This window comes from Lepidochelys olivacea (assembly GCF_965140295.1).
Source record: "Lepidochelys olivacea isolate rLepOli2 genome assembly, chromosome: 1".
Lineage (NCBI taxonomy): Eukaryota > Metazoa > Chordata > Testudines > Cheloniidae > Lepidochelys > Lepidochelys olivacea.
Genome location: NC_140411.1, coordinates 51,855,691 through 51,871,509, shown reverse-complemented (window position 1 = coordinate 51,871,509; position 15,819 = coordinate 51,855,691). Strand labels below are relative to the sequence as shown.

Genomic DNA, 15,819 nt, shown 5'->3' with positions numbered 1-15,819 from the left:
AAAAATCTCCCTTTTTATAGTTCACTATTTTTATTACATATGCTTTATATTTGCCTTGCTGTTTTACATATTTTATATATGCAATATGTATCAAAATACATTAAAATTAAAACCAGTGGCGGTATTAATATTGGAAAAGGCTAGCTTTCATGAATTTTAGTGGTGTTTAATTTTAAAACAGTTCATATCATTTTGTCAGTGAAGTGGAAAAATCTGGAAATGACAAAAAATATTTTGTTAGTCAAAACTAGAGACAACTAGGAAGATCTTCAGAGGAATGTGATCTCTCTCTCTCATTCTCTGGAAAACTTGTCTAACAGAACAATTCTATGTTGCCCATAACTTGAGCATGGATAGCTTACCTGTGGTTCAGTAAAGAATAAAATCAGTTGTTCTTCAGAGATGGAGGATAATACAGTTTTTGCCAAAAAATATCTATGACAAGTAAATCCTTAAGAAAATCACTAGAAGATAAGATTACCTACCACTAGGAAGTCAAAACTGGCATTTAAGTAGCTAAAAACACCAATCATCAATCCACCAGTTTTAAAATTACAATTTAACTAGCCAGTTGTTTTGTCAATAGGTGCATCTTTTGAAGGTCTACATGCACATTTTATGCTGGAGGAGCATCTGATCACAACTGGAGTGAAATCTCTAAACAAGGCAACAAGAAATCTAGGTACAAATTGCAAAGGACACTGTTTGGATTTCTTATGCTGGAGTTGGCAATTGTATTTGCTGGTGGTATATTCCCCCAATATACTATACTGCATGTGCACATCATACATATACACAATATTAATGGGAAATAAAAGATGCATATAAGATCTCATTACAAAATACCCAACTTTATCCAATGAAGTCTTTCTTTTCAGCACCTCCTATACCCAACACATGATGCTAAAAAGTGTAATCTCTGTTGAATACAAAATTGGTAAGCAATCATCCACACTAGATACACTTGGCAAGTCAGTGAACACATGATCACCTGAAAGTGATACTCACATAATGAAGCATACATCTGTTACTAGTTCAAAGTTAGTAAAACTTCAGAGTGAACACAGAGCCAATTTTGCATAAACTAAAACTGACATTTTTCCAAGGATGTCCTACAGCAAGATCAGAGTTACAACCAAACAAACTATGCTCATTTATGGTAAAAATGAGTGAGATGACTTCTTCTTGATAAAATAAAGACTGACAGTTCTAGCAGTAACAAGAAAAGAAACAACCACTAAAACCCACAGCATCTTGGTACTGAAACCTTAATCAAAAGGTAAGCGATTTTGTTTTGGCCTGGGATTGTAATACACGTATAATTGCTTCCAAAAAGCACAGACAAAAGAGCTGAAAAAGGATCAAGTCCCAGAAAGACCATGGCAAAATAAAGGATTTATTTGAATTCATATAAAATTAATTTACTATTGATTGCTACTATAGGTTTGTACTTTCAAAACTAATCTATATCAAATCAAGACTTGGTATCTTTCTAAGGGCTTAGCTACACATGGGGCAAGGAAGAGTGTATGCTTGTGGATTAGGTTTCTGTTAAACTGTTGCAGAATAAACATTCCAAAATAATTGCATCCACATGGTCGGGTTTTCGCTGCTTTGCTCTGAATCAGCGCATACACATGGTACTGACTTTTTTCAAAGTGAGCACTCAGCATTCTGGGCAGCTATCCGTAGTGCTTTGTCCCCAGCTGTGACACAGCACCCCATATTCATCATAGTTGTATCATTATATGATTATGACATAGTTATGATGTATGATACAAAATGTTATGATACAAAATGTGCCATGTAAGGTGTCTATGAAAAATATGAATATCCTATTTGTGTGCATGTATCATTTTCATATCTGAAGTTATGAATATTAACTATTTATCTGTATTTCAGATGTGGTTACACCTGAGTAACACCCACTACTAGGCAAGATGCTTCCAGTCTAGACAGCTGGTTGTGAAGGGCCTGTTCAAGGTAATGGGCCATTAAAGGAAATAGTAGACTTTAGGAGAAGCTTATCCCCCACCTGGTGAGCCTTCCTGAGAATGCTCCAGACAGCCTATGAGTAATGGCTGCTATGACTCAGCACAGCATGTAAGGGCATGTGACCAGACTACATGACATTGAATTGCATTTTGGTACCTATATTTTTCCACAAACCAGGCTGGAAACTTAGCTTGAAACAAAGGGTTCCTGCCATATGGAAAAACTATACAAAAGAGAATTCTTGAGGAACAAAGACTGAACTGGCGGAAGTGCTGGTCCTAGGCTAAAGGGATTTCTAACCTATGTATGGAAACTTGGTGGACTGCTTGTATAATCAATCAGGGTGAGAAATTGCTAATCCAAATCCTTTCGATCTAGTATATTAGGATTAATTTGCAGTTTCTGTTTGTTAGATAATCTGCTTTGATCTGTTTGCTATCACTTATAATCACTTAAAATCTATCTTTCTGTTGTAAAGAAACTTGTTTTATGGTTTATTTTAACCAGTGTGTCTTTGAAGTGAAGTGTCTGGGAAAATCTCACCTTGGCTAACACAGGCTTAGTGCCTGTAACTTAGTCCCACACTGAGGGGAAAGCGATCTATATTAATGAGCTTGCATTGTACAGATCCCTGTGCAATGCAAGATGGTATAATTCTGGGTGTATATCCAACAAGGGGGCAAGGCTGGGGAGATGGGAAATTAGCTGTTGTCTTCTGTTTGTCGTTGAGTGACTTAGATAAAGCACTCGGGTAGCTCAGTTGGGTGTTTGATGCCACCTGCTGTCATTTTGGGTGAGAACAGGGCCTGGAGAGGCTAGCTGAATCACCAGCAGAGTAGTGTGAGAAGGGGCAACCCAGTTTACTGGTTAGGAGGCACAGCAGTTCCCGTGGCTCCCAGACTGCACCCTGGGAGTGACAACCCATCATGTAGTGCATACACATGGCATTGACTTTTTTCAAAGCAAGCACTTAGCATTCTGGGCAGGTATCCCATAGTGCTTTGTCCCCCTGCTGGGCTCTACGGATTCTGGAATTTTTCTCATGGCACATTGTGGGATACCTACAGGAAGCCCCTAGAATTCTGGGACTTAAGATCAAACTAAAATTTCCATGATTCTTCTGTCTTTTGTGAGCCAAAGCCATTTTAAAACTGCTGTCAGGCTCGGGGGACGTCAGTTACTTGCCACTGCCCAGGCACCAATTAACACACAATTTCTGATGCACACACATTTATAATCATGCACCCAGACAGATCTGGAAGCTAGCTGCCATACTGCTGAGCCAATTTTGGTAGAGGAAGAAGAGGAGGAAATTGGACAACTACTCATGGATACAATTTTTCTGGAGCAGCTTCACTTGATTCTATGCCATTTCTGGGCTTGGGAAACCAGCATCGACTATTCGGAAAGGACAGTGATCTGGTTCTAGGATGGCCAGCAAAGGAGGCAAAATTTCAGACTGACATGTCATGTACATAGGGGTCTAGCCAGAGCTCACCCTGAAGCTGCACTAGCATCACACCAACATGAAACCTTCCCTTAATTTTGGAAAATGTGTGGCCATAGCCATCTGGAAACTCACCATCTCCAACTGATATGGATTAATAGCTAAGCAATCTGGTGTTAGTAAGATCAGCTGTCGGGGCTGTTGCCAGGGAGGTGTGTGCTGCTATAAAGAAGTTGTTGATGGTATGGCTTGGAAAGCTTGGCAATGCACAGGAAATTTGTGGATTTGCAGTGGTTGGGATTCCTGATTTATACTGGGGCCACTGATGGGAACCTTGTGCCCACTCTCCTGCTCCCCCCCATGCGCCAGGCCTCAGGGTTTACAAACAGAAAGGGGTATTTCTCCATGCTACTCCAAGGTATAGTTGATGAGGTAGCCTGGAAAGGTTCATGATACTAGCATCTTTTAAAACTCATGCCTGTTTTATTTAACAAAAATTGGCATTTTTGCTCCCAGGACAACTATATACCATAACGGTGTTGTGATTCCCACTGTGATTCTGGGATAGCCCGCTTATCTTTAACTTCCCTGCCTTATGAAGTCTTTTATTGGACACTTAGGATGCCAGAAAGGACCTTCTGAATTATATGCTGAGTAGCTACAAAATGACAATGAAGTGTGTATTTATAAGTCTGAAAGGAAGGTGACCTTGTCACATAGTGAGGCTGGAGATTCCTGTCACAACTGCTTGCTGGGTTTTGCATAATATCTGTGAGAGGAAGAGAGAGCACGTCAGTAACAGGTGGGAGGCAGAGATGCAAAGAGTTTCAGGCAGCTATGAACAACCAGTGAGGCTTCCTTTGCCAACTACAGCAAATCATCAGGGCCACAGGTCAGGGATGCCCTGTGCTCCTATTCTGAGGCTACGAGTTGAGGTATTGAAATATAATTTTATTATGCACTGTGGCATGGTTTCATAACTCTGTGTATGGTTTTACTCAAACAGAAGATTTGGCTTTTAAAATGCTTTATGCAACTGACTGGGGTGTTTATCATATTTATGGGAGATCTGGTGTTTTATGAGACTTTAGTGAAGTTTTGTGAAAAAAAATTTACTGAACATCAAATAGCGCAAATAATAAACACCATTTATAGAACAAAACTGCAAACTTTTATTGATTCCAATCACAACATAAAACAAAGCAAACCTTATACAACATTACAGTGAAGATGTGTAACAAATGCCTAGAAGTTCTGAGTTTGTACAAATGTTTGTGCTGTATTGGTCACATGCATGTGTAGGTAGGAGATTTCTGCATGTTGTCTTTGCCTTCTGGTATAGGATGGTGTGGGAAGAAACCATCATTTATGGGTGTAGAAGTTAAGGAGGGCTCCCTGCATTCACTGTTTTCAACATCCTGGGTGGTGGTGGTGGAGGGACGAAAGTGCCTCGTTTGAACTTTAGAAACAGTACTGCTGCTCCCAGTACGCGTTATTCTCCATGGGCTGCAGGACATGGTAGGGCTTTGGTTGAGATGCTGAGCCAGAACATTGCACAAAAATGCTCTCCATTAAGACTAATTTTTTATATCAGGTACAGGAGCTGTTTTTGCCCATCCCTGTCTTTCTCAGTGGTTTCCCTTGTCAATTCTGTCTTCTTCTTTCTCAGCAAGGACAATTTCTCAGTCCTTCTGTCTCTCTGCAAGGAGAACATCCCTCTACTCTTCTGTTTTCTTAGCCCTTTTCTGGGATGCTGACAAGTTTTGGTCTTTTTTTTCGTGCCCCAGAGACTTTCCATGCATTTTGCAATTGGTGACAGACCTGTCCTTGGGTGCCATGCACCATCAGGCACAGGAGCTGGGGAAGCTGAGAAACCAAAGTAGTATTTATTGTAGTATTTCAAGTCTCTAGGCTTCAATAATAAACTGTTGCTTTTCTCTCAGTTTTGGAATACCATTTTCACAGTCTCTTCCTAGTCTGGGGAGAACTTGCACATTGTAAGACATTTTCCATCTTACTTGTCTTTTGTATAATAACCCTAATACTATGTTGTTGTAGAGATTGGCTAGGTGTGCAGCATGCTTTGGGGATTAGGTCTGGTGTTTTACGTTCGGCCAGCAGGCTGAGTGGACAAACAACAGCATTTGAGGTTTGCATAGGCTGGGTGGTTGACTGGGAATATGCAGGGGGAAGGTTACTAAATGCACATAGAATCATAGAATATCAGGGTTGGAAGAGACCTCAGGAGGTCATCTAGTCCAACTCCCTGCTCAAAGCAGGACCGATCGATCCCCAGCTAAATCATCCCAGCCAGGGCTTTGTCAAGCCTGACCTTAAAAACTTCTAAGGAAGGAGATTCTACCACCTCCCTAGGTAACGCATTCCAGTGTTTCACCCCACTCCTAGTGAAAAAGTTTTCCCTAATATCCAACCTAAATCTCCCCCACTGCAACTTGAGACCATTACTCCTTGTTCTGTCATCTGCTACCACTGAGAACAGTCTAGAGCCATCCTCTCTGGAACCCCCTTTCAGGTAGTTGAAAGCAGCTATCAAATCCCCCCACATTCTTCTAGTCCCCGTAGACTAAACATCCCCAGTTCCCTCAGCCTCTCCTCATAACTCATGTGTTCCAGTCCCCTAATCATTTTTGTTCCCCTCCGCTGGACTCTTTCCAATTTTTCCACATCATTCTTGTAGTGTGGTGCCCAAAACTGGACACAGTACTCAGATGAGGCCTCACCAATGTTGAATAGAGGGGAACGATCACGTCCCTCGATCCACTGGCAATGCCCCTACTTCTACATCCCAAAATGCCATTGGCCTTCTTGGCTACAAGGGCACACTGTTGACTCGTATCCAGCTTCTCGTCCACTGTAACCCCTAGGTCCTTTTCTGCAGAACTGCTGCCAAACCATTCGGGTCCCTAGTCTGTAGCGGTCCATTGGATTCTTCCATCCTAAGTGCAGGTCTCTGCACTTGTCCTTGTTGGACCTCATCAGATTTCTTTTGGCCCAATCCTCCAATTTGTCTAGGTCCCTCTGTAACCTATCCCTACCCTCCGGCGTATCTACCTTTCCTCCCAGTTTAGTGTCATCTGCAAACTTGCTGAGGGTGCAATCCACACCATCCTCAAGATCATTTATGAAGATATTGAACAAAACCGGCCCCAGGACCAACCCTTGGGGCACTCTGCTTGACACCGGCTGCCAACTAGACATGGAGCCATTGATCATTACCCATTGAGCCCGACAATCTAGCCAGCTTTCTATCCACCTTATAGTCCATTCATTCAGCCCACACTTCTTTAACTTGCTCGCAAGAATACTGTGGGAGACCGTGTCAAAAGCTTTGCTAAAGTCAAGGAACAACACGTCCACTGCTTTCCCCTCATCCACAGAGCCAGTTTTCTCGTCATAGAAGACAAGTAGATTAGTCAGGCATGACTTTCCCTTGGTGAATCCATGTTGACTGTTCCTGATCACTTTCCTCTCCTCTAAGTGTTTCAGAATTGATTCCTTGAGGACCTGCTCCATGATTTTTCCAGGGACTGAGGTGAGGCTGATTGGCCTGTAGTTCCCAGGGATCCTCCTCCTTCCCTTTTTTAAAGATGGGCACTACATTAGCCTTTTTCCAGTCATCCGGGACCTCCCCCGATCACCATGAGTTTTCAAAGATAATGGCCAATGGCTCTGCAATCACACCCGCCAACTCCTTTAGCACTCTTGGGTGCAACGCATCCGGCCCCATGGACTTGTACGTCCAGCTTTTCTAAATAGTCCCGAACCACTTCTTTCTCCACAGAGGGCTGGTCACCTCCTCCCCATGCTGTGCTGCCCAGTGCAATAGTCTGGGAGCTGACCTTGTTCGTGAAGACAGAGGCAAAAAAAGCATTGAGTACATTAGCTTTTTCCACATCCTCTGTCACTAGGTTGCCTCCCTCATTCAGTAAGGGGCCCACACTTTCCTGGACTTTCTTCTTGTTGCTAACATACCTGAAGAAACCCTTCTTGTTACTCTTAACATCTCTTGCTAGCTGCAACTCCAGGTGTGATTTGGCCTTCCTGATTTCACTCCTGCGTCCCCGAGCAATATTTTTATACTCTTCCCTGGTCATTTGTCCAATCTTCCACTTCTTGTAAGCTCCTTTTTTGTGTTTAAGATCAGCAAGGATTTCACTGTTAGCTGGGGGAACTGAAAATATCAAGGAATAATCCCCTTCAGATCTTAAATTCCCAGGCACAGATACCAATTTTTAGAACACAACATGGTGGGGAGGGAGGGCTGGAAGCTGACCAGGTTTGGAAAGGCTCTTAACTCTTGGTGGTGCCCACTGAACAACAAGAACAAAATATTTTTTAAGTTACCCATACAGTTTTATTGTAATATAGGCCAGAATACTTACTGTGAGAGGTCTCCTTCCCAGCACTATCATGCTGAGTATACACCTGGGTTTGGGGAATTGTTTGTTTCAATGGGTTTGCCTTAGGTTTTCATGTGGGGAAAAGATCCTGGCTTCCACAGGAAATCTGGTCAGGGTAGGAGACTGTGTTCTCTTTGATGCCTTCAGTGCTCTCCGTGACATACCAGGTGGTTGCCTTCCTGGAAAAAAATTGATCCTCAAAGTAGAGGCGAGTACTTGGAGCACTGCAAGAGGTCCTGTTTTTGTTCTTTGTGTGGGTTTTCCCTATAATTCTGCAGGTGGACATTTCCTGTGTTGCAGCAGTGAGAAGTCCGAAGAGTGACCCCTCTTAGTTCTTTGCTTTGATATACACTAGTATATCTTCACATTATGGTATCTGTTGTTAAGGCAGGACTGAATGGTCTTCTCTCCCCAGATCACAAGAAAAATCCCTGACTCTGTGCATGGCTCCATGCTCATGTAATGCTCCAGAAGTGTCTCATCACAAGTGGGGTGTTCCTGACTAGCGGTGAAATTTAGTCAACATGACCACAGAGAAATAGAGGGGACACAGGCAAACACACTAAGGTCCTGGCGTAAAGCAATGTAGTATGGGATGGCAGTGGGAGGACTGAAAAATTAATTTGATACATAGATGCATCCACACAATTGAATTTAACCTACTTTCAAAGTGGATTATCCAATTTGCACTAATTGGCCACCTAATTTGGAAGGTTTCAGAGTAACAGCCGTGTTAGTCTGTATTCGCAAAAAGAAAAGGAGTACTTGTGGCACCTTAGAGCCTAACCAATTTATTTGAGCATGAGCTTTCGTGAGCTACAGCTCACTTCATCAGATGCATACCGTGGAAACTGCAGAAGACATTATATACACACAGAGACCATGAAACAATACCTCCTCCCACCCCACTGTCCTGCTGGTAGTAGCTTATCTAAAGTGATCATCAAGTTGGGCCATTTCCAGCACAAATCCAGGTTTTCTCACCCTCTGCCCCACCCCACACAAACTCACTCTCCTGCTGGCAATAGCCCATCCAAAGTGACCACTCTCTTCACAATGTGTATGATAATCAAGGTGGGCCATTTCCTGCACAAATCCAGGTTCTCTCACTCCCTCACCCCCCTCCAAAAACCACACACACAAACTCACTCTCCTGCTGGTAATAGCAGGAGAGTGAGTTTGTGTGTGTATGGGGGTGGGGGGGGGTAAGAAAACCTGGATTTGTGCAGGAAATGGCCCACCTTGATTATCATACACATTGTGAAGAGAGTGGTCACTTTGGATGGGCTATTGCCAGCAGGAGAGTGAGTTTGTGTGGGGTGGGGCAGAGGGTGAGAAAACCTGGATTTGTGCTGGAAATGGCCCAACTTGATGATCACTTTAGATAAGCTATTACCAGCAGGACAGTGGGGTGGGAGAAGGTATTGTTTCATGGTCTCTGTGTGTATATAATGTCTTCTGCAGTTTCCATGGTATGCATCCGATGAAGTGAGCTGTAGCTCACGAAAGCTCACGCTCAAATAAATTGGTTAGTCTCTAAGGTGCCACAAGTACTCCGTTTCTTTTTGGTAATTTGGAAGAAACTTGTGTCATGTGTATGCAGGGCATTTTAATTTAAAAAAAGAATGAAACACCCGACCCAACCATTTGTGTATGAGCCCTAAATTTTAATGAAAGTTATGGTCTTGATGCAGATATTACTGGGTTAGTTTCTATGGCCTATGTTATGCATGAGGTCAGAATAGATTACCACAGATTTTCTGGCCTTAAAATCTATGTAATTACAATTTGCAAGGCATGGAATACCACAGAGTCTGATTACTGCTAATAGATCCAGCAGGAATCCATTAGGGCCTACCAGTTTGTGTACACACTTCAGAGTAACAGGCTAGACAAATGAGCTACTCACACAGGGAAAAAATCTGACAAAGATTTACTCCTTGCCCCTTTTGGATAATAAATACACAGTAATAGAAGGAATGAGTTTGCCAGTACACATGTTAATGAACAAACAAAGATTTTACAAAGCAAAGAATATACCAATGCTACATATACCATTGGAAGAAACAGTAAACTTGTTTGTGTTTTGCCTAACAGACATATAAAGCTGTTGTGCAAACTGACAACTGGATAACCAGTCCAAATGAGAATGAATGTTAAAAAACTGGAAGCCAACAGAATCACTATCCCCATAGAAGCATCAGGATTACATATTGTGGAAATGAACAGTGGAAGGTGCTAGAGAAATGTTCATGTTACCAGGAAGAGACATCACAAATCTCTACTGATACAGGAGAAAGGTGAAAGCTTGTTTCTCCATGGAACAGATAAGGCAACAAAAATCTGCATCACTGCCAGTAGACTCATTACAGGCACTAACATCACCAAAGTCACCGAGCACAAAATAAATTCAGTAAATAAATTTCAGTATTTTTATTCAGAAATTAAATGACCTAGGCAATAAAACATATTTGTTAGTTATAGTAAAATGCTGACAAATTCAAAACAAAAAGCTGGGGTCCAGAGCAACAAAGAAACAGGACAAAATTGCAAAGTATTACTACTGGACAGGGGCAGCTAATTATTTTCCCCAGCATCTTTCCATAGGTCAACTTTCCAAAAATGTACTGTATGAAAGCCGGATCATGAGATCAGGCCTCTGGAGATGCAGATGACCAAGTGTGTCACAATTTTGCAAGAGTTACCAAGAACTTGCTAAATGGAGGGCAGAGGTTTTTGAAAATCCAACCACATTTAAAATATTCCTTAAAAAACAGATTAAGAATTTGCCCATCACCAAACAAAATTTCCTTATTATAACAGCTCAAGCAGTATTTAAATATGTAGCAAACCTCAATTCCTCAGATTGCAAGTGAGATTAAACTTAATCCATACTGCACATCACTATGTATTGCATAGTACTAATTTAACTTTCAGGAACCTTAGAAACGTATACATCAGCCACTGAGTTTCATTTCATTACTCAACATAATTTTCCATTACAAAATTGGGAGAGGCAACTGTCAGTATGGTTAGCTGGATATTTTACTTCAGCTCTCATCAATGTACAGTTTGATACATTCTTTGAAAACAAAGGGCCAAATTTTTAGAAGAATGTTGAAGCTTACTGAACAGAAACATATATAGCTTTTAAAAACAAAAGTAAATCAGTTCATCGGGATAATAAAAATACCCTAGCAATCCTTCTTTGACTGAAACTCTGTTTCAACAGTATTTAAGCACTGGGGCAGGGACTGTCTTTTCATTCTGTGTTTGTACAGCACCTAGCACAATGGAGTCCTGGTCCATGACTAGGGTGCCTACGCGCCATGACAAACAAAATAAACAAATAAAAAGAGTTGGCTCTATATATAGGTATGTATTTCTTCATAAACCACTACTATATACCTCCCATGGTTTCTTGTGCTGATGCCCTGTTCTAACCTTGACATATAATTCATATGACAGAGTCATAGAAACTAATTATAAATAAGAAGTGAGAAATGATCACTTTTACTGTGACACCAAGGGAGTCTATTTCCTCATGGAGGTATTTGATCCCACTTCCATAATCATTCTTCATTGTGAACACTATTTTGCTTACCTTGCGTGGCTGAAAATCATACTTCACACAATGCTGAAAACCTTTTCCTTTTGATTTCAACGATGTAACTATTAAGCAGTTGCCAACGAAATGAGCAGAGTACCCAACTCCTTTGCTAGTGCGAAAACTGAAAAGAAAGAATAATTAAGGACAAAGTAGTATAAAACGCTCTGGGTCAAAGGGAATTTTGGGCACAACCCCCAGTAAATCTTTACAAGCAATACAACTTTTGAAGCACAGATCAAAATATTTTCCTTTCTTTTAGATTATTAGCTGATGTATCAGGGAAATAGATTAAATAGATCTACACACATTAATCTAGGTATTTAGACAATATTAAAGCTCAGTTCTCTCAAAAACAGCAGTTACTCATATAAAACTCCTGGGAAGTACAAAATATCATCTCCACTTTACAGAGAGAAATGTTGCACTAAAACATTAAGGGCCAGATTTTTTAAAGAATGTAGGCACCTAAAAATGAAGATAGACGCCTAAAGGTAATTTCAAAAGAACCTAGGCAGCTAACTTCCATTTTAGGAGTCAGGGACCTTAGTGCTTTGAAAATCTCATTAGGTGCCTAAATTCCTCTAAAAATATGTCCCTAAGTAACCACTAGGAACTGAACCCAAATATCCTGAGTCCCTGTTCAATGCCACAATCACAAGATCATTCTTCCTCTTTGTTACATATTATATATCATATCATATGATCAATTGTAGGTCAATCAATTGTAGGTCAACAATTAAAGCCTAAAATTAGGCTCCTAATCCATATTCAGACACCTAAACAGAAGTGACCTGATTTTCAAAAGTGATGAGCATCTACTAACCCCTCAATGCGCTATGTCCTCCCAATTATCTCCTGCCAGTTCTGATTACTCTGACTCCCTGTATCATCCTGTCCCCTACACATTTCATCTAATTTCTTTTCCCCTATGCTTTCTAATACATGACTGAATTACCCTCTCCTAAAAAAGCCTCTTTTACCCCCATCTGCCACTGCATCTACTATCCCTTTTCCTCCTCCCCTTTAAATCCAGGTGCTTTGACAATGGTATTTTTTCCTTTGCCTTGACTTCTTCTCCCCCCGCCACTTAGATCCTCACCATAGTCCTTTATAGACTTACCATAAGGATACAAATCACAGTGCTTTTTAGTCATTTCTATCTTCATCTTACATTTACGCCTGTGCTTTCAAATGTCGTTTGCTCCCTCCTTGGGCTTTCTCGTTTTTGTATTCAGCTGATTTTTCTATCTTCCACAACTTCATCAGGAGCTCTTCCTTCTTTTGCTCTTGCCCGCTTTTCATCAGTGTCCCAATGGATATTGTCCTTGGTCTTCTCTTCTCCTTCTACAACTTATTCCTTGGGAATCTCAACTGCCCAATCCCACATATGCACCTCTGTCAACTACCAACTAAAGACTTAACTCAGTGAAAACCTATTTCCTCTCATCCAAACTCTCTCTTCTGTCTCTTCTCTCTATCATCATCAATAGCTCAATTATCCTGTCACACATCAAGGCTCACAACTTACGTGTCATATTCCAAGACAAAAAAATATGTTAAAATGCAGTTAAGGTTGAGACTACATATCAGTAACTTAAAAGGGAAAATACATTACAGGGATTAATTATCCCAAATGCAAGCATTAAAACCCAAAGAAATTCATTGTTCAGGTTATGCTTTAAAAGAAATCCAAACATGTTAAGGTATGGAAATACACAGTTCAGGCAACCAAACAACCTTAACTCTTCCTGGTAGCAATGCCATGACAGCAATACAATTATGAAAACACATTAGTGTTTATGGTCCCAGATTGCATTAAACTGATTTTTAAAAGACATTTTTCATATATTTTAACCCCATCATAGTGTTCACTATAGGACAGAGTCAAAGTTGTTTGCTTGCCTTCTACTGTGCACAAATATGTCCAGTCTTCCTCATATAGCTGACTAGTTACAACTAATAAAATTGTTGCATGCAAAATATTTCCTGACCTGAGCTTAACTGTATTATAACAATTAGATAGTCATTAATAAATTAGCTAATTACAACCTACTTTAATCAAATATAGCCTAAGCACAAAATTTCAATTAACGTTAACTCTGTGGAAAGTTTGAAGAGCCTATGTTAGTCTGTTAAGACAATCTGGGATGATAAAAAGACACTCAGATTCTAAATTTCTTAAAGGATGCAGTTTTTAATTAGTTTTTAACAAACTAACAGCTCTGCTTTTCAATTCTTAGAAAATCCATTCTGTACTCAAAGAGTAGGTGTTCTAAGTTTAGGGAGGATATGTTACATTGTCCATGCATAATAAAGATGATGAATCCCTGCTTTAAGCACAAAAGAACACTCAACCTTTACTATAGAGTCACAACCAACCCCTACACAATTACAATTCATTATCTCCCCCTTATATATTCATAGATTATTAAGGCCAGAAGAGACCATTGTGATCATCTGATTTTAGTCTGATCCCCTGCATAACAAAGGGTATAGGATTTCCCTGTAATAATTTCTGCTTCATGTGAAAAGCACCTCTTTTAGAAAAAATCCAGTCTTGATTTAAAAATGTCCAGTGACAGTGAATTTAGCACAACCCTTAGTAAATTGTTCCAATGATTAATTCTCTCCACTATTAAAATGTGCACCTTATTTCTAGTCTGAATTTGTCTAGCTTCTATTTTTTACTGGTAGACTGGTTGGCTGCTTTAAGCCTAATGCATCTTTTACAAAGGACAGGACTTTGTGTTGTTCTGAGTTTCCTCCACTGAGCTGGCAAGTTCAGATTCTGATAGGGTGATCTCTTCCACACAGAATGTGCTTGACTATGCTCAGTTTGGGCATTCAAATTTTTGTGAGATTGCACTCCACGCTAGCTCATAAATGTGGGGTCTTTACTTAGGCAGCAGGAAGAAAGAAATCTCCACTCCATTCAGAGCCCTCCCCTTGGGTTGGGAGAGGGGGAAGCATCACCTGAGCTGGTGAACTGCCCAGAGAGGCTCAGATAAGCCATTGGCCCCTGGACACTTTGCTGGTGAAGGTATATATGCCCTGACCCCTCCTGTAGTATACTGTGGTACGGTCTCTTGAAAATTCATCATGCATAATCACCGGAAGGCCTCCCCACATAAGGGGTCCCTCATATGATGCAAGCATACTTAGAGGTCTGCAATGTATGCTCAGAGTTGATAGAGCCACCTTGCTATGCATCTATTAAATAGGGTTGCAGTTTAAAAAGACAGTTAGTTACCTTTTCTGTAATTGGTGTTCTTCGAGATGTGTTGCTCATGTCCATTCCATATTAGGCATGTGCGCTCACCATACGCACCGGTGCTGTAAGTTTTTCCTTTAGCAGTATCCGTAGGGGACTGGCTCTGGTGCCCTCTGGAGCGGCGCCTACATGGCACGATATAAGGGGTGCAGCCAGCTCCCTGCACCCTCAGTTCCTTCTTGCCAGAAACTCCAACAGTGGCAAAGGAGAGTGGGTTGTGAAACGGACATTAACACCTCATCTCAAAGAACACCAGTTATGGAAAAGGTAACTGTCTTTTCTTTTTCGAGTGCTTGCTCATGTCCATTCCCTGTTAGGTGACTCCAAAGCAGTACCCCTGGAGGTGGATAGGAGTTCACGGATGTGTAGATTGCAACACAGCTTTGCTGAACCCAGTGTCGTCCCTGGCCTGCTGAGTGATGGCATAATGAACGTTAAACATGTGGACAGAGGACCACGTCGCAGCTCTACAGATGTCCGGAATAGGGATTTGCGCCAGAAAGGCCGCCAAAGACCCCTGCGCTCTTGTCAAATGGGCTCTGATGATCAGCGGCGGCAGAACCCCAGCCAGGTTGTAGCAGGTCCTTATGCACAAAGTAATCAAATTGGAAATCCTCTGCGAGGACACCGGATGACCCTTCATCCTATCCACTGTAGCGATGAAGAGTTGAGTTGATTTATGGAAAGTCTTGTTACATTCTCAGTAAAAAGCCAAGGCCCTCCGGACGTCCAGGGCATTAAGACTGCTTTATTTAATCATCTTGTGTGCTTTGGTACAGAACCCTGGGAGGATGATGTCCTGGTTCATATGGAAGGTGGAGACCACCTTTGCCAGGAAGGCCAGGTGGGGCTGCAACTGAACCTTATCTTTGTAGAAGACTGCGTACGGCATTTCTGAGATCAAGGCTTTAATTTCTGAGACCAATCTCGCCAATGTCACTGCCGCCAGGAAGGCAACCTTCCATGACAAATGGGAAAGGGAGCAGGAACCCAGTGGTTCAAAGGGTGGGTCAGTGAGCCTGAGAGGACCAAGTTAAGATCCCACTTCGGGACAGGAGCCCACAACTGCGGGAAG

The 15,819-nt window shown here is 41.4% G+C and overlaps 1 protein-coding gene across 2 annotated transcripts in view; it reads right to left on the bottom strand.

Moving 5' to 3' along the window:
* The window catches only part of NBEA (neurobeachin), an 867,588-nt gene that overhangs the window by 667,249 nt on the left and 184,520 nt on the right, over positions 1–15,819 (bottom strand). For both annotated transcript variants that reach the window (XM_084617023.1, XM_084617024.1), the window contains exon 6: positions 11,468–11,594. In XM_084617023.1, coding sequence (XP_084473149.1) covers positions 11,468–11,594 — 127 coding nt within the window. The remainder of the gene's footprint in view (positions 1–11,467; positions 11,595–15,819) is intronic.